Below are 20,329 nucleotides of genomic sequence, written 5' to 3' on the forward strand. Positions count from 1 at the left end.
TGGTGTGATTCGTCAAGCTCCATCCCTGCACACGCATCTCCCCCGGGATCTCCCTGAAGCCAACGAAGAAGAGTTGTCAAGTATGATCTTGTGGCCTCTTCGATCGGTAGCCAGGACATGCCACTCATTAAAAACATTTTTTTTAAACATCTTTTAACAACTTTAACCCAGGTTATTGCAATTGAAAAACTAGTGTGAAAGCCAGAAAGAGCAAGATGGCCTCAACAAACAAACAGAGTTCCTTTATGACTCACATTGATGGAAACTGCCCAACAATCACCCTGTTAGGAAAACAAGGAACGCGATTTTAATTATTTCTTGATTATGGGGTTGGCTGACTAATATACTCAGTTAGACGGGGATCTGTGAGAGTCTGGCAGCCCCAGTCAGCCCAGGGAGCATTAGTCAGGGCTGAGGGCGTGTTTGCCGCTACCTGCTAAGCGCTCACATTCACTAATACTACAACCTGTGGTTAGACTGACGGCGCATGCGCGCTCGTACCCGCTTGCCATAGGTGTCGTGAGCGAGCCCGTGATTACGTCAGTGCGTCCGTTAGAAGCAGTGACGAAGAGAGAGAGATCCGGACATGGCGTACGCCTATCTGTTTAAATATATTATCATCGGTGACACCGGTAAGAAACTGCCTAGAATCGTGTGTAGGGTTCTGCAGCGCTCTCTGCCCGGTGCTGGCGCTGCGGCTAGTACATAGGGGGCCTCGATGCTCTCCACTGTGTGAGTGGCTGTGCGGGCGGGGCCGGCCGGTCATCATTTCCGCAGTGTTGGAGTCGTTGACGTGGTGAATGCCAGCTTTGCCAGGGCCCGGTCAGGGAATCAGCGAAGGCGGCTGCCCTGCCCTGGTGGCTGATTGCACGTAGTGAGTGTGTTGTATGGATGGACTGATGGCTGGAGCACACATAGAGCTAATGGTGGGGTAGCTGGGTATACTAGTGCAGGTGGCGCACACATAGATCTAATGGTGGGGTAGCTGGGTATACTAGTGCAGGTGGCGCACACATAGAGCTAATGGTGGGGTAGCTGGGTATACTAGTGCAGGTGGCGCACACATAGATCTAATGGTGGGGTAGCTGGGTATACTAGTGCAGGTGGCGCACACATAGATCTAATGGTGGGGTAGCTGGTTATACTAGTGCAGGTGGCGCACACATAGAGCTAATGGTGGGGTAGCTGGGTATACTAGTGCAGGTCACTGGTCGCCTTCCGTGTAACTAGTTACAGTGTCATCACTCCTCTAGTTATTACAGTGAGATATGTGGGTGGTGGAGACGCAGAGTAGGTGTAAGGAGTACAGTGTGGGACTTCCACTTCTTCTCAAGATGTGTACTGGTCAACAAAACAGCTGTCCCCTTCATATCTCCTCAAGTGCTAGCAGTGAGGCATTTATGTACCTTACTACTGATTAAAGATGGACTTGCACCTTGGACTGCACGGTGGCCTAGTGGTTAGCACTTCTGCCTTACAGCGCTGGGGCCATGAGTTCAATTCCTGACCATGGCCTTATCTGTGAGGAGTTTTATATGTTCTCCCCGTGTTTGTGTGGGTTTCCTCCGGGTGCTCCAGTTTCCTCACACACTCCAAAAACATACTGGTAGGTTAATCTGCTGCTAACAAAATTGACCCTAGTTTGTGTGTCCGTCTGTGTGTGCATGTGTAAGGGAATTTAGACTGTAAGCCCCAATGGGGCAGGGACTGATGTGAGTGAGTTCTCTGTACAGCGCTGCGGAATCAGTGGCGCTCTATAAATGGTGATGATGACCAAACAGAAATTAAATACATATGCTGCAATGCAAATAGTTCTGTTACTAGTGCATTCAGCTTTTACAGTATTATGTATCGCATATGTTTACTTTTCAATTACTGACTAGACCAGAGGTGGGCAAACCAGTCCTCAAGGGCCATCAACAGTTCATGTTTTTAGGATTTCTTTAATCATGCATAGCTGAGTTAACCTATTTGGCTGGGTCAGTAATTATCCCAGCTGTTTCTACAGACAGAAATCATAAAAACATGAACTGTTGGTGGCCCTTGAGGACTGGTTTGCCCACCTCTGGACTAGACTAACTTTTACGGGGTAGGGTAATATGTTTAATGTGAAGCTTAGAGCCAGCACTTGGTTCATCATAACAGGATAGGTGAACTGCTAAACAGTGGGATCAGATCAATGTGGCCAAAATTGGACACAGATCAAGTGTGATTTCAGACTGTAAGAATGAATCAGCCTGTATTAGGTTAGTTTAAGGTTAGTGGCACTCTGGCGCTGCGTATGCTTGTGTATATCAGCCCCAGGTAGTCAGCCTATAATTATTATGTATGCACATAACCACTTGGTTCTTGTTACACAAGCATTGGTATACACTGTAAATGCTTCCAGCAATGCTTGTGTAGCACATCGGCGCTAATATAATAGAAATATGGCATTTAGAAACGGAAGCAGGAAAATCCACTGGGTTTCTGTGGCTGCTATGTGGGCACAAAGTGCCGATGTGCTGCTTTTTAACAAGGTTTGGTTATCAGAACATAATTTTTAATGGTTTCTAACATTTACTAACAAGACACAGCTTTGCAAGAAGAGTTTTATGATTAATCCAGTGCTACTCTATAGGCACTTTTGATACTTTCAACTACTAAAGATTATTGGGAAACTGCCTCCTTTATTTTACTGCTTTATTTTTAGTTGGTGGCCTGCAGGATGAATGCAGCATTCAGGGTTTTCCATTTCCTCAATGTTTTAGCCATAATCTTTATTGATTTTATAGAGTACAGATCATAAGAATGTATTTATAATATGGGATGCCTAGGAAACAGCCTGTCTCTCAAAAGCAATGTCATCTATGGCCTTGTATCAATGCTTGGTATTGTAAAGTAAAAAGTGGGTTTTAGTTTTTCCCACTGCCCAACTCAGATTACTGATGGGTTTTTTGGTTGTTTTTTTTTTTTTTTTTTACATATTCATGCAGGCCCTGACAAATATTTCCCAAATTTAGGAGCTGAGTCAAAGCCATTAGTTTCTAAAAAATTAGTTGCCCACCTGTGAAGTGGCCCCCCGGGCTGGCCAGGCATATCTCCTGCGAGACTAAGTGCTCCGCAGTACTGTGGGCGAGCAACAGTCTGGCTGCAAATCGGATTCAATCGCTGATTCATTCTGATTCGCTGCCTGACTGTCTAACCTGTGCCTCCGTCTCCGCAGTGAAAGGCTCAGCTGGGCCTGTGACCCAGTGGGATGTGTTTTTTAGTTGCCCTGGAAACTGGATTTTGTTGACCCTGTAATTAATTTATTTTTTGTCATTGAGCAGTTATACTTATGCAGAATTGCTAGCATGTAATGAAAAATTGTAAGGCTTTGAATCAAGGTGGTAATTAAAATGTGGAAAGTATTTAGGACCAGTACACATCTGTCCATGCCTTGTTTCATGTCATGAATGTTGAACATGGAGTTGAGGATCATATGAGGATTGGTGTTCCCTATTTTGAAATGCCCAGGGCATGCCTTTTAAAGATGACTAAACATAGATGGAAGAAAGTAGGATTTCAGCAGTTTTCTTCTAGCCATGTAGCCACTTTGACAGGTGAGTATGATTGGGTCACAGCTGTCTGTGTATAAAGCTGGGTACATACTGATCTAATTATGGGGTTGATTAAAAGACAAACCACCATTTGGTCAGTTATTGCAAGAGTGTGTACGCTCCCATTACCACGTTTTAGTGTACCAAAAGACATTGCATCCGTTGATTTGGTTTTCTAAACTTCATAGAAATTATGATAAACTATGGAACGATGTTGCACAAATGTAAAAGTGTGTATGCGCAACCAGCAGTGTTGGCAGATCTCTATAGAGTGTACAGTCACAATCTGTTCAGATGGTTATGAGATGATCAATTCTGTAGGCAAATAGTGTAGGTGTCCACACATGAACCTGCATCATCATCGGGACTTTCAGTCGTTGGTAAAATCGTTACAGAAATCGCATCTGAAGTAAAATGCAATTGTGTGTACCAAGCTTAAGCCTTTAAAGTGGAATAACAAACTGGTATATACAGAATTCAGGACTTCAACATTCATGTCAACCTCATTGAGATTTACTTTTAGGGGCGTATTCAATTGTTTGCCGTGACCGCCGAAAAACGAGCGCTCGAAAAATATTACCGGTTATACGGTAATATTGCGCGTAATTACCGTTCATACGGTAACATATAAGTAATGTCAACAAAATTGATATTTATTATCATTTAATGGAAAATTATCTTATTTTAGAATTTATTTTCCAGAATGTGTAAAATTGTATTGGGGTTATTAATGGAGTATATTTAAAATCCTTGACTGGTACATGAGGTTACATGCAAAGTGGGTTAATATTTTCTAAACCTTTAATAATAGTTAAAATGCTTGCTCTGAGAGTGTGCGTTCTCACAGTTTGTTCTGTCTACTAGACAAGGAATAGGTACTGCCAGATTGCTTAAGGGAATGGTTTATGTTCCAGACAAGATATTGTAGGGAAGAGTGGAAGAAAAAATGTTTAACACCTTTATGTCCGTTTGGATGGTTTTTCTTAATGATCAGAACAATTTTTATGTTTTGGTAATATGCCAGTTGCGCTAGGAATAGCTTTTATTTCTTGGTTTATACAAGTAAATATTGTTTTATTTTTCTTCAAGACTAATAAGGCTTTTGGCAGCATATTATAATGTTGTTTTAATTTATGGGCCTTATATAGGAAACAAAGCAATCATCTTTGAGGGATTTTTTTTTTTATTTTTCCCCCGCCCCCCTCCCCTATTGTTAATTTCAGTGAATGGTTATGTTTGTAGTTACCTTGTTCTGAGTAAAATTATACCAAATAGCATTACCTATGTGCATAATTTCATAGTTTGGAAGAGAAGGGTTGTACAACCAGTCCTAGGAGGACAAACTTTGAAGACTAGTATCAATTATGGGAGTTTATTACTTGCACATTCTTGAGCAGGTGTGTTACTGCCCTAGAATTTGTCACTCAGAATGCATAGCATTGTCTGGTGAGGCTTGGGAGGGGTTAGGAAGGGAAGTAGATGCTTTTGTTTTTACCAACCATTAAAACTACTGTATCAAGCTGTGACAGGATGGACCTCCAATGCCACCCTGTCCATGTGTTGCTGGGGACCAACTGGGCTTTCCTTGCCACCGTCCCCTTTCTTTATCCCAAATTGCACCCCTCTAACAGCAGTAGGAGGGACCTGCTTCAACCTCTAGGCTCCTTCAATGGCACCTAGAACCATGTCCTTCTGGGTAACTCTCACTGCTAGTGTACCACTTTCTGGGCACCTGGGCTGGTACACCTGACTTCTTCTTTAGATCAGGGTTGCCATGGATGGTTCCCCCTGGCCTATCACACTGGCCAGAGCTGCAAGCTAGTGGGCAGAGCATTGGTGCTGGGTTTCAAACTCAGAACAGCTGGATAACGGATTAGATTGGTCACAGGAATTACAGCACAGGTAAGAAGTCGTGAATGCAAGGTCTTGAAGTAGTGCTTTTTTTTTATCACCTCAAGCTGTCCTAATAAGGGTAGTTACACTAGTTTGTGGTACTAGTGATCTCCAGAAGGTACAGATTGTATGATACATTACATTACATGGTCAAACAGTGCTCCTTTTATACACATTCTGACACGTTAGCAGGGAATAACACTGCTCCCTGATCCTAGATGGCTCTGCAGAGATTGAGATATTACATAAGATATTTAGTATCAGGATGCAATATGTTCTACCAACTTGGATATAAATGCAATGCAAAGTTTACACCAATCTGTTATTTCTTAAAACTGGCCTTAATGAGGATTTCCTCTCGAAACTACAATGCCTACTGCATCAAAAATCAGTACCTCAAGTCTGTACATTTTTAATGCACAGCATCTAAAATCGGTACATTTGCAATGATATAAATTGGTGCCTGCGCCACTAATTGACATAAATTCTACAATAAGTTATTTCTACGTGATCCAGCCACTTGAGCTATTAATGTGTATGTATATATACACTAGCTGTGGCTAGATCACTTATAAAGAACTTATTGTATAAATTTAAATTATTAGCGCAGTGCTCTAATTTATATCATTGCAAATATACTGACTTTGATACTGTTATTTTTGTGTATTAGAAATGTACTGAATCCTGATGCAATAGGCATGTGTGTTAAATCTCTGTAGCCAACAGGTCTGTTTAGCCTGAAAGACCAGGAAGGGGGTAGTTGTCTGTATCCTGCCTTGTTCAAAAGATAAACAAACTACATGAATAATTCTAACAGCAAGTTTCAGGAAATCACAGATTTATGTGAATTTTGTAAGTTAAATTGCATTAAGTCCGCATCTAGAGAAATTTCACACCCTGATGTTAAATCATCTAATGGAATATGAGACGTTTAGGGGCATGGTCGGATCAGGGTGCTGGACTGTCCCCTGATAACATTTGTCAGTATCTGTATAAAAGGACCTCTGTTTTACCATGTAATATATTATTTTCCATCTGACTTCTGGATAATCACCAGTACCACAAACGTGTAATAGTCCTTGTCAGGACATTTGAGCAATAAACAATCACTGATTGAAGATTCTGCCTGCGACTATTACCTGCTGAATCCTGTGACCAAAAGATAAGAATTTACACTCTAATGCATTCCCTGGCTGGCCTGTGTTTAACCCAGCGTGTCTGTGTCAGCGCTCTGCCTGCTACCTAGCAGCCCCGATGTATAGTAAGTGGACAGGAGCTAGCTGCCAGCCCAAAGAGGAATTACAGCAGCTACTCCAGAAGTATGCAGTTCTAGACACCGCAAAGGAGTCCAGTGGTGGCAGCCGAATTCTCCTACAACTATTGCGCTGTTGGCATTCGCAGTCAGCAAGTGACTGGTGACACTAGTAGGAGTGGTCAGTAACAGTCGGTTACTGACGGTGAGAAGGAAATCAAGATAAATTGTGCAGGAAGAAAATCCCTCCCTTTTTACCCCCCCCCCCCCCCCTCCTACAGAACAGGTGGTGAAGTAAGCCCATCTGGTCACACTAAACAAATGTATTAATCTACATATAGGGGGAATTTAATTAAGTGTTCATTCTGAAGACACTTTGTGGCAGAAATTTAGATACAGATATCTGCGAAAAAAATCACTGAAGTTCTCTACTGAAGTAACTGAAAGTGCGCAGCTGTGATGTTCCTCAGAACATTGTGGCTAAATGATATCCCCCCTATAGTGCCAACATCTAATGCAGCGCTTGTGACAGGATGGACCGCCTATGCCACCCTGTCTGTTGCTGCTGGGAACCGGCTGGGCTTACTTTGCCACCCTTCCCCTTTGTTATTCTAAATGCACCCCCTTTCCGCAGTAGGAGGGGCTTACAAATGCTGCCACCACTGGACTCCTTCATCCAGTACCGGGTTTCTTCTGGGCAACAGATGCTGTGAGTGTACCCCGCTACTGGCTTACCTGGGCTGGTACGCCTGACCTCTTACTATGGATGAGGGGTGCTGTGGATGGATTCCCCCCTGGCCTAGCACACTGACCAGGGTAGCAGGCAGAACGGTGGTACCGGAAAAGCTAGGTCCCACCTAAGAAACAGCAGGAGAACGTATTAGATTTAGGGTTTAATCTGCAGGTCACAGGAATACAGCAATATTGAAGAAGTTTTCAAACACGTCTTTGAAGCAAGTGATGTTTATTTGCTCTCACACTGGTTGAAGGTACCAGTGATCAGGTCAGATGAAACAAGAAGAACATTTCAGTGTACAAGACAGTGCTTTTTATGCTGATTTGAACACAGGCTATTTTTAGAATCAGAATGCAATGTATTTACACAAACATGGATTTACATGCATTGCAAAGCCAATAATATTTACACTTCTCTATGAAATTCTAGAGATGCTGGGATGTCCTGCATCTGGTTTTCAGATGCAGAGAATCTAGGAGCCAGTCTTAATTAAAAGTCCCTGCATTCAATGTTGGACCTTCACACATCAAAAGATCTAATTTAGCATGGGGCCCCTCTTCAGACAGTCCAGAATACACATTCCCAAAGAAAGGTACAAACCCCAAACACGCCACTTTCCCACATCACAACACACGAAAGGCTTCCATCCACAAAGGCGACTTATATCAGATAAATACCTTAAGAAATAATGCATCTTCTCTAGCAAGGTTAAATAAGAAACATATTTCTTCCCCTGCTCTCAGAAATAAAAGATTTCCCTTACCAAAATATACACAATATCAAAAATAAGTGCATGTGCAATTATATGAATAAGCGCCCTGCGCTAATTCCTTTAAATACATTTACACCACCAGTTATTTATCAGTGATCCAGTCCCAACGCTCTACCGAGAATATTTAATTGCAGCAGTCCCTGCCCCAATTCTCTGCCACACACACTAGGGTCCATCTTGTCAGCCACCAATTAACCCACCACTATGTTGGTTTTTTTTTGTCTGTGGAAGGAAACCAGTGCAAATGCATAGAGAATATATAAACTTCACACAGATAGTGCTTAGGTCAGAAACTAAACCAGGGCCCCAGTGCTGTGAGGTTGCAACAATTCCCACTGTGCACCGCTGCATACGCAATTCAACTCTTTGTATCGTTGTTGCCAGCATTGTAATCTGTATTGTATAATCTGTGGAATGGGATTCTATTCACACACTGACCTCCAGATCACTGGGGTCTGGCACCAGCTCCAAACTGCATTCATCTCCAGGAGATTGGAAGCTTGATATCAGTCCCCTTGTAGGGAACCTTATTTTCTGCTTAAGCCTCATCCTGTTGACCCTTTTTGTAAATGCCTACTGCATAGATTGTTAGGCTTTCTAGCAGATTGTATTTAATAAACCAATCTAATAGTACCTGCAAATAATAAAAATAAATAAAATAATGTGGTCTTTCTAAGCCAGCTAGTATACAGTTGTGCATATGGTAGGCCCCCACTGTTGACATCAGTGGCTTTCATTGATGATCTTCTTTCAAAAGGCTCCACATACTTAAGGTCCATTGAGCCACAGTAGCCTGTGACCATCCTGTCCAATATTTGATTTCATAGGCTTTGATAGGGCATGAGAAAAACTTCAGGTTGGCTGATACACGCCAATGGAATTATGGTGTGATCTACCAAGCAGGAGGTGTAATACCCATGTGACTGTTTGGCCTGAACGTTGAATGGCAATAACTATATAATGTCTCTTCACATATGTGTAGTTAAATTGACTACAGATCTGGTGATTAGGCCAAGAACTGGATTGCTCCATATGGGCCACTGTTAGACTTCTGATTGTTTACTATTTTGGGAAACCCAGGTACCTGTTTGGCACTCCTCTAGATCTAGATATAATAGCACGGGATTGGTGGCCGATATCATTATCCTTGTAAATAGGTACAATGCATATTCATTGGTATATCTGTATGCTGGATGTATATTGAAGTACCTATGGGGAGTACATCCAGAGGGTGCTGTGAGGATCAACAGGCTTAATTAGATTACTACACATCAAATTTTCCCTCAATCAGGCCAGGAGCCATCTGTGTTCAAACTAATCATTTGTGATATTCTCACTATTCCACAAGCCGTGATGACAAGTATAATGGAACAGATAATGTCCAAATCTGTACTTTAGATTGAGCTTATTCAAACCCTTTTTGGTGAACCGATTCTGTAGAGTACCCTATACATTTTGTAAATACACAAGTTATTGTGGTAGCACTATTTGTATTGTTTTTTTACATTTCACATTTCTATGATCTATTGATTTTAAGTTGAACAATAAGTTATATTTTATTATGAATAAGGAGGATATATAATGTTGACTGGAGTGCTCACGCTGATCTTTATTCCTTGACCAAGGTCAAGGAATGTCTTTTTTCACTCCTCTAGATCACCAGTCACAGTACTGGTGTACGCATGAGACTGATCATGTGTCAGAAAAAAAAACATTAGCAATACACTCCACAGTATTGCTATTGTTGATGCACAGACCTGCTAAACAGGCCCGGACCGAACATCTGACCTGCAGTTCTGCAGAAGCCAATCATTTAATAAGATTAGTGGGCATACTTGCCAACCTTTGACCAAGCAAAATCAGGATTGCATGCCCAACTGCATTCAGCAAGAAATGTTCTGATCTGCTCTGCTCAGCTCCTGCCATCAGAAGAGCACAATTTTGCACACTGTACATTTGCTGCCATCTGGACTTGCTAGGTCATGCCCTTACCTGTAAAAACAGGTGCATTCACTTATGGTACAAAAAAAAAAAAAAAAAATGTAACCTGAGTGTGTGCATAACCACTATTTTTCTATAAAAGCAGCTAGGTCTCTCATAATATTTCTAATGTAGCCAGTCAGACTACCAAGGTTATAGACATTATCATTTAGAGATAGTGCAGAGTACTTATTGTTTGTGCTATTGAAAAGTGACAGGCCACTAGAACTGGAAGAAAGACATAGCAGTAAAAAAAAAAAAAAAAAGCTATATGAAGTTAAATAACACACTATGCAGATGGTAACCATTTAACAATAAGTATACCCATAGATGAAGGAAAGACTGAATGGAGGGCAGTGGCTTATCGTGAGATCATATCCCATCATTCTGGAAGCTGAGAAGGAACATCTAAAAGATCACCAAGTATCACAATTGGCATAAACAACTATTTTAATGCATTAATCACTTATCAGATTGTCCTTTAGCTCCTTTACTCTGAATAGTCATAATGTTCATAACTAATTCATATGTATGCTTACAACAATTGTTCCTGCTTTGTAATTGTACTACTTTTCCTCAAGAACTAAAGAGGGATAATCACCAAAGCCATCATTCCCCCACTTGTGCCTATTGTATTAATGTAAGTCCTGGGGATTTGAACAGTTAGACCCTGTTCTCCATTGTTACTATTATGGAATTTGAAAATTAATTTCTTTACTACTTTCTTTCTAATGGCAAGAAATATGGCCATTCTGTTAGCTTGAATTTATTAGCGTTGCCTTGTATGGAAGTCTTAAAGCAGATCAGGGTTTGACATTTGACACAAGGGTCACATTCAGTGCTGTATGTAATGATTGTGGGGCCTGTAACCAATGTGTACGGTTCCTGGTCCCGTCAATAGACCTCTGGTTACAGATTGCATTAGGTAGCAGCTTTTATATCTAGAAGACCAAAATTGGAAAAATCCAAAGAAAGCCACTAATATGTAATTCTTATCTCTGTATTCATAATAAGTTAAAATCAACTTTTAATATTAATGATTAGCTGAAGCCTTTATTTGAAGATCATTGTTGGCAAAATATTTAAAACAAGATAGAAAAATGTGAACAAAAAGAAGATAATGTGAAGTAAAAACAGACCCTTCAGTAAATTCCACCCTCTTATAAACTGCACAGTGTCAAATAATAACATACTATTTAAAGAATAACCAGAATCGTGTTTCTACCATTAGTCGTGTCATGTGGCTTTAGGGACCTGGGTTTTACAACATTTTACATAGTTTCAAATATTAGCAGTGCAAAATCTTTACCCAATGACACACTAACCGTCTGAAAAGTACTTATGATGGTTTAGACCAGGGTTGTCCAACCTGCGGCCCAGCACGCCTGTAAATGTGGCCCAGAAGGAGTTTTGGTTGTGGCAAGGGGGCAGCACTGTTAATGGCAAAAAAAATCCTGCAAAGAAAAGAAAATACTTACCTTGCGGTCACGTCAGCTGGTACTCCGGCTTCCTCCCTTGTCTCCTCCGTGCAGTGCTCGCAGTGAATGTCGGGCATGATGTCATCATGCCCAACATCCATTGCGGAGCGCAGCACAGAGGAGTCACCCGCGCGAGAAGAACAATCAGCAGCACAGAATTGGAGAAAAGAGGACAGGAGAACAAGCCGATTAAAAGGTAAGTTAAGGGGGATTTTTTTTTATTATTTCAAGGGATGCTGACAAGTGAATAAAAGTCACCTGGTCCTGGAGCATCATGGACCTTATCTCCCTGCTACATACTTCTACTTGTAATACTAATGGGGCATTATATATTATTCTCTTTGGCCCTTTAGAAGTTGTTATCCCTTAACTAACATAGTGGTGTAATTAGCAAAACAGGTCACAATTTGGGGTCACAGTGATGTATATGTCAGGTACCGCAGGCCTGGTCAGGGCACCCTGATATACAATGCCTGGCTTAAATTCACTTTATTGATATTGCATCGAAACAATACAAATAGTGATTATAGTATAATAACTAGAGAGGATTTTTTGAACATGGCGATTGAAAGGTAAGTATAGGGGGATTTGAAAAAAAAAGTGATATATATATATATATATATATATATATATATATATATATCTGTTTTCTATGGTTTTTTTGGATGATCAGCTATCGTTATTGTATCTTATGTGCGGCCCAAACCAACTCGTCGTCTTCCAATGTGGCCCAGGAAAGCTAAAAGGTTGGAAACCCCTGGTTTAGACTACTGTGACCAAATAATAGTAGAGAGAGTTGTCCGCCTCCCTTATTGTCTCTCTTAGTTGTCATATATGGAAAACCCTATCGTGGTATACGAAGTCCAAGGGTGAAAGAGTTCTCATACAATTAATCCAAATTAAAGTTTATTGTGAGGCTTTTAGCAAGTACAATAATCCTATAAAGGATTATATTTTTAAGAGATCTATATCTCCCCATTTGTTATAATTTAGAGATACAGTGCCAACTCAGTGGCTTAGTCTCATTCCTAATATAATGACGGTTATATTTGTAAACTATTCATTCATTTGTATATTGTCTGAAAGTATCTATAGAAGGAAAGAGATTTTAATAATGTTGCATCGATATGGATTATATACTCATAAGAGAAGCATTCACACATACTCGTATTTCCTATTGTCTGAATTATAATGCAAAGTCTCCAAAATATTGTATAATGTCCATTCACTCCTTAAAAGTTCCTAAATAGCCATATCTTATACCGCTGCAAGCGGTTATATTGTGCTTAGACTTGTATGAACAATGACTTTGGCTAAGATCAGGTGTATATGCCCATGTACGTAGTAGGGGTTTAAAGGCACCCCCTATAGGCGATGAGTCGTCAACTGGCCCTCTAGCCAAAAGGCCGGTGGTGTCTGGAGCCCAAGGTGCTGATGTGCCCCTGGTTTAAAGGGAGCCAAGGGTGCCTGCAGATTCACTGGTGATGGGGAACCTGCAGCACCCTCACTGTGAACAGAGTATGGAACGAGCACTAAGCACTTCTAACCTTCTTTCATCACTTTATTTCTTGGTCCTGGCTTTTTGGCTGGACCAGAATTTTTTTTGAACCCGCCAGCCACTAGGCTGGGGCCTGTGGGCATTTATTTATTTATTGGACAAATAGCACTTATCACGAAGCACTTTATGTTTTGTTTTTTTTATTAATTCCTATGGAGCACGTTTGTTGGGGTTTGGGTATAGACCCTCTCTCCCTAAGTTATCTGAGGCTCCCTTCTTAGGAGGGGAGCTGAAGAACCAGTTCCCCGGGGGGAAGCTTCGCCAACCTCTTGTTTTGTGTATTTATGGTAATGTGTGAGAGTGAAACTAATTTATCTGAGTTTTAGTGCAGCTTAAAGATTGCAATGTTTTTAACCTCAATTTTTTTTAAGTTTCCAATTTTTTGCAATTCTGTATTCATTATGTACTCTAACTAAATGTTACTCTTCTCTATAGGTGTTGGTAAATCATGCCTCTTGCTGCAATTTACGGACAAGCGTTTCCAGCCAGTTCACGATCTGACGATTGGTAAGTTATTTATGGGAAAGGGTTAAAGTACATTGTTTGACAACTCCTTGGTGTTACATATCTACATACACTGAATGGAGATGAAAATCCTGCGAATAGTTTAGTATTTAAATATACACAGGGTGAAAATTAGCAGAAAAACGGTTCCATTTCAAGCAGAATGTCCATAGATCGGGCACATAATATATAGTTAGTTTATATGAAATGACCTGAATAAGCATGCTTCTCAGATTACATTTAGCAATGCACTTCTAAAACTAGTGCAGGCGTGAATACCGTTGGTTACCATGCCAAATCCTTATGCAAATTCAAACTGATTTCTAAGGTACTAGGTAAGACTTGCGTTCTTATTTTAAATATTCTATAAGAGTTTTATGCATTCAGCTCATAGTGTTAATTCAGTCGCTAAATACATGTTACTACTTTGTGTAGGGGACATGTCTGAAGAGTATAATGCAAGGAAACAGAAGTGATGTCACATGGATGCTAGGAATGCTGCACACTGTTTTGTTTAATGTTTAGAGAACAGCCACGTGGTTATAGCTGCACTTACCCTTATGCTTTCACAGCAAACGTACATTTTTGTATCTGTTACTTGCGCTTCCTGATTATTCGTACTTGGATATTCACTCTACTAAGGATGTCATCACAACACTGCATGTAGGCGCTGACATAGGTAGAAGTGGCATGTGCTTAGTGCAACGGTTCCCGTGGTGCCGTGGCCAGGGGGTATAAAAAAACTTACCAACCCGGCGGCGTCCGGGTCCCATCATCCTCCTCGCTTCTCACTGTCCTATTCAGTGAGAAGCGGCAGGGAAGAGGAGGATGCTGGGACCTGGGCTCCGCCATATTGGTAAGAAGAACAGAAGAATAGAAGAAAGAAGGTCAAATCTGGTAAGTAAAGAAACGGATGGGGAAATAGTAAAAGGTAACAGCAATGCAGGGGCACAGTGTGGATGAATAGGGGCACAAAGTGATCGTGAAGGGACACTGATGATTTTTGTACATATTGTTTTATTTTGTTTGATCTTATTCCTCTGAATATTAGCTGTAAATTATTCTTTGACAGAAATATAATTGAAAAATATATAAAAATATTTCTTGGATTTATGTGTATTATTTTATTACGTTATTTTGACCCAACTACTTATAAAACAGGGCTACTCGGTAATTATTTTGGAGGGATGTCTTGAAAAAATTATGGAGACTAAGGGTGCTGCGAACTGAAAAAGTTTTGGAAGCACTGGCTTAGTGGACTTGGGCATGTGGCACATGCAGGCTGCATATGCCTATACTCCACTCAATATTTTTATTTTAATTAGAAAAACATAATTAGTATTGTGTGAGATATGCCAATTGTTATCTTGGTGTGTTTTTAAAGGGGTTATGCAACAATCGTTGGTTTGATGTGTACACTGAATGCCTTGTGGGTGGGAGAGTGAATGTTCATTGCCTTTCCGTGCTGTGATTGTGGGAGCACAGACAGTGTACTTTTTTGTATCCCATTAAACTATTGACCTGGAGGCCTTGTCAAGGCCACACATTCATTATGCACAAGTATGCAATAAAAAAATAAATACATTTTAAATTGTGCATTATGATTACTCATTGCAATCTGCAAAAACTGACATGGGAATACAGAATTTTCCATCAACAGATTTGCTGATCACATAAAGGGGAAACAAGTATACATAAATAGACATAAAAATAAATAGTGTAATCTTCCCCCAATACATTAAACACCCACTAATATGGGAATCTATATGCAGACAGAGTGCAACTTGCCGACATTAGTAAGTCAAGAGACCAGTGTATTTTAATACATTTTTCCTTTAAGCAAACTTCCCCATTGTGAACATTTTTGGTTTAAGGGCCATATTTGTGTGGTGGTCTGCGAGATCCTTCCAGCACTTGACCAGCACAGTACTTTCCGAGGTCTTGGAGGCCCCGATTCTGATTACGGTTCTCAGTCTATAGAACAGGCTCCTCTGTCTTTCATTGTCTGATGCACATCTGCTGGTTCAAACTTTGCTTTGGCAAGGTTGCCTCTGCCCGACACTGAATCTCTACTGGAATTGCCCCTATTCTATCCTGTCATGCTCAAAAGTGCTCTCTCTACCTTTCAGGGGCAGCTGGTGGCATTTTATGACTAGATTTGCCCTCTATCTTCTACATTAGATGGTTGGTGGGCCATCACCCTTGTTAATAAACCTTGTTGTGAATTGGACCTCCAGAGATGGTCAGATGAAGTGCTCCCTTAGGTTTTGCTTTTGTGGCTGTAAGTGGACATCTTTAAAGGGGGCCTCTCCACTGTGGGAACCCAGAGTGTGCTTTGCTGGGCACAGCTATAATCCAGAGCTTAACACGGCTGTGTGCCTTACCTCCACTTGCAGGATCCTCAGACAGATGTCATGTCCTGCTACTTCACTAACTAAGCATGGGATGGACAAGTCCTTACAGGACTGGGTTCCCTTACTGGAGGTGTGATTTAGCTCACAATCCCAGGCACAGCCATGCCCCCTAAAGGCATTATGCCTTGCCCAGCCTGTGTGGCTGCACCTGTACACTTTGTGTTACAGACATCTAATATTAGTATAATTTAATATTACAAGTATCGGTTACTTAGTCCATCTTTTGCAGATAGTATAAGCTAAAGTATGGGAATTTTACATATCTCATTTTGAATATTAGCTTTTATAAAAGGCATGTGGTATTTTACGTTTAGTGGTCCTATGTCGTGCCTCTAGAAAATGTGTTTTTGAGAGGATTTTCACAATATGTTAGAGTATAGTAGAAAGTGAAAAGGGAAGCAGTGGGTCCATGTTACAGATTACATAATCCGTGTATTTGCATTACAGTATAGAAACATCATGTGTAAGATTTCTTAGTAACCACATGTCACGACTGGAAGAAATGGACTATACAGAATGTCTGCTAATTCTGTCTGCCATCTCTTTATGGTGTGTAGAAGCCTTATTCCTACTCTCTTCTATATAATCTTAAACTATAAAAGAATGCAGGGAAGAAAAACTATAAATTCCCCTAAGTGAGAGAAAAACCTACATATTGGGTATCATCATAAAGAGAAGAAATAGGGAAACACATTTTAGTACATATTTCTGGGGTCACTCATTTCTAATAATTATGAGTAATCATATATTCTTATTGAATTTAACATTTACAGTCTTAAAAAGGAAATTCTATCTTGTATGAAAAAATAAACAGTATAGAATTCACTCTTGATACCATAGCAAATAAGTTTTGGGTTTTTTTTTTGTTTGTTTTTTTTAAACCCGCAAAAGGGCTAATGGTAGTAAAGTTACAAAATATTGTTGGTGCATTTATGCTTCCCTATCAACCTTTGGCCCTTTAACCACTGGCGGTATGTTTGCGTAAAAATAAAAAGTGCAATCCCTATGTGAAAACGCATATAAGCTTATGCAGTCTACATGTGATCATTATGTACTTGAAGAGTGTGGATAGATAGATATATATATTTACACACACAGCAGTATACTCATTTCTATATATGCTGCCAGGTTGTAGTCCCTACTGGTGAATTAAATTGTTTGGGGTTTTTTGTCTGAGTTTTTTTTTTTTTTTCTTTTGCTCATTTGTTTTTACAGTCTGTTTCTTAGTAATTTGCTATATTCTAGGGTTTGGGCACCTTATATGCTCATCTGGGGTTTCTTCCGTTCCAGAGTGGGCATGGACAAAACAACCTGTATGCAATCTGTTTTGGTCCCAGCAGCTCAAAGTATTTGTTAGTTTACTGTTCTTGTGGGAGACAGGGGCCTGTCCACCCATGATTAGTGAGGGTGCAACTGCATGTCACAGGAGCGGCGTCATGTGAGAAGCAGGGTTTCCCAACAGCAGAGCAGTAATGCAGGGCTCCTGATGTGGGAAGTTTGACATGTCAAGAGGACCTTTTATATGAAATGATTTTCATACATCCAGATTTTGTTTTTGTTTATCACCCCCACCCTCCCTCCTTCCTGCATAACACACTGTTATATTGTATACAAGGGCAGAAAATGGTGGCTAAGTGGTTAGCACTTCTGCCTCACAGCACTGGGGTCATGAGTTCGATTCCCGACCATTGCCTTATCTGTGAGAGGTTTGTATGTTCTCCCCGTGTTTGCGTTGGTTTCCTCCGGGTGCTCTGGTTTCCTCCCATACTCCAAAAACATACTTGTAGGTTAATTGGCTGCTAACAAATCGACCCTAGTCTGTGTGTGTTAGGGAATTTAGACTGTAAGCTCCAATAGGGCAGGGATTGATGTGAGTGAGTTCTCTGTACAGCGCTGCGGAATTAGTGGCGCTATATAAATAAATAGTGATAATGAATTAACTTGTTTATTAATTGACCTAATTCAGGTTTCTACTGCGATTCTAGAGTTCCTGCTAGATGGCAGTGTAGTCTTATTCTGTGAAGAGAAGTAAACAATTTTTAGTTATAGTTGATATGTATGCTGTTGTGTTTAGCACAACTTGTATTTCCTTCTCTGTGTGTGGTAATATTACTAGGGCAAGATTATTTGCTTTTCTAATTTGTTTTGATGTGTGTGTTTCTTTTGGTGGGGGGGGTGTCAGGAACAGATGCACATAAACCTATATATATCAGGCTGTATAGACAACTAATGTTATTGACACAGGTTGGGTACTAAATAACGACTTTCAAATCGCAGACACCACTTACCCCGAAATAATGATGCCGAAGGTCTCATTGCTGACTTTCTCATATTCACTACTGCTTGAAAAAGTGACCTTTAACAATTTAGACTGATTCACATCCCGGCACACGCAGAATGACATCAGTTTGACTGCCGACAGTATTATTGGTGGTGTTAAGGGGGCAATGCAAGTAGTTGGTGCATGGACAATGTACAAGGCTGAGTAAAAAGCATTGTCCACGCGCCAACTACTTTCATTGCCCCCTTAACACCACCAATAATACTGTCGGCAGTCAAACTGATGTCATTCTACGTGTGCCGGAGGTGAATTAGCCTAAATTGTTAAAGGTCACTTTTTCAAGCAGTTGAGAATATCGGCAGTGAGACCTTCGGCATCGTCATGTCGGGGTAAGTGGTGTCTGCGATTTATAAGTCATTAAAATGACTACCACCAATTGACACGTCGGGCTTATTTTAGGGTAGTTTTGGGGTAAGTGTAATAATAGACCATATAAACACAAAGCACCTTAGTGAATTCTTGCGTATGTTAGCCCTGCGCAGCACATAGCAGGCTGTGTAATCGCCGTGTCCTGTTACATATGCTCTGATCTGCTCTATGAACCCTGGCCCTCGTCAGAACATATTGATGATATTTCCTGCCTCTTACTATTTATAAAAAAATAAAACTATTTATAAGTAGATAAAATTGTAGCAATCATATTAACATTTTCTTTCTTTCGTTCCAAGGTGTAGAATTCGGGGCCCGAATGATAACAATTGATGGCAAGCAGATTAAGCTTCAGATATGGGACACTGTAAGTAATGCATCCAGAGACCTATAACTGCCATGATATTGTATATCTTGTGCTCAGATTCCTAATCTGCTAAGTTTTTCTCACTCACAGGAAAGTGAACTTGTCAAATGTTGAGAGCCTAAAACAATATCCAAGGCAGCAAGCTCATTCAGTCCATAAGCTTAACATGCACACTGTGTAAAGTTGCATTTTAACAGACATGGAAAAAAAAATTTTTGTGCGTTAACCTCGCATAAGAGTGTGTGTATATAAAAAGTGGCTATTAAACAACTAAGAAAATAGTAAAAATAAAACCCACAAATGACTTGGGGACGGTGATAGAGACTTGGAACCTGTGCCCTAGGACTAGTAACACCCTTGTTTTTAGGCATACTAATGCTGTTGCTTTTCCTCTCTGACCCTGGCAACTAGTCATATTGTTACTCTGAATACTGGTTGCCAAATATACAGAGGGATAAGATTCTCAGTGCTCTGTAAAATATGGACATACATAAGAGCATTTATGTATTATTTGTGTCACAAATAAAATTTTAGCGATTAAAATATGAAGTGATAGGACTTTGCTGTAACTGTGTAGAGCGTTGGGCCAGTTATAGAATTTGATTTTGTAATTTAGTTAATATTCTATAAAATGTCAGCTGTTCTGTCCTGCTAATTAGGATTTGGCTGCTAAGAACATCTGGGAAGAACAGACCCAGAAAAAAAAATGTTAACTTAATTGTCATGGTAGAAATAGTTTCTCATTCATTTGTTTCGATATTTTTTTTTTTTCTTTGGGGGGTGGGGTTGTTATGGAAAGACTCAATCCATTTAGGTGACCAACGGAACAATTTGGGCTGTCAGTGAATTTCAGCTTTCTGTTTTTTTGCCTAAACAGATTAAAAGGGGAAAAATTGACCACATTAAGTCTAGGCTGGCTGCAGCTTCCGATAGAACGGATAAAATCTGCATCCTTGGCCTTCCAACAACCTTTACACCAGCAGATGGTGGGCGTAAAGATGTCATTCATCATTTATTTACAATGGGCTTTATTTATTCTAGTGTCAACAGCTGCCCCAGGGAGCAGGTTATTGAATTCAAATGC

The 20,329-nt window shown here is 40.4% G+C and overlaps 1 protein-coding gene across 1 annotated transcript in view; it reads left to right on the forward strand.

Annotated features, from left to right (window-relative positions):
• Positions 1–509: 509 nt before the first annotated feature.
• RAB2A (RAB2A, member RAS oncogene family) overlaps positions 510–20,329 on the forward strand; it is a 53,594-nt gene continuing 33,774 nt past the window's right edge. The window contains exons 1-3 of the mRNA XM_075213562.1: positions 510–632; positions 13,686–13,757; positions 19,178–19,245. Of these exons, the coding sequence (XP_075069663.1) occupies positions 587–632; positions 13,686–13,757; positions 19,178–19,245 (186 nt within the window). The 5' untranslated portion in view covers positions 510–586. The remainder of the gene's footprint in view (positions 633–13,685; positions 13,758–19,177; positions 19,246–20,329) is intronic.

The sequence above is a fragment of the Mixophyes fleayi genome, chromosome 5 (assembly GCF_038048845.1).
Source record: "Mixophyes fleayi isolate aMixFle1 chromosome 5, aMixFle1.hap1, whole genome shotgun sequence".
Classification (NCBI taxonomy): Eukaryota; Metazoa; Chordata; class Amphibia; order Anura; family Limnodynastidae; genus Mixophyes; species Mixophyes fleayi.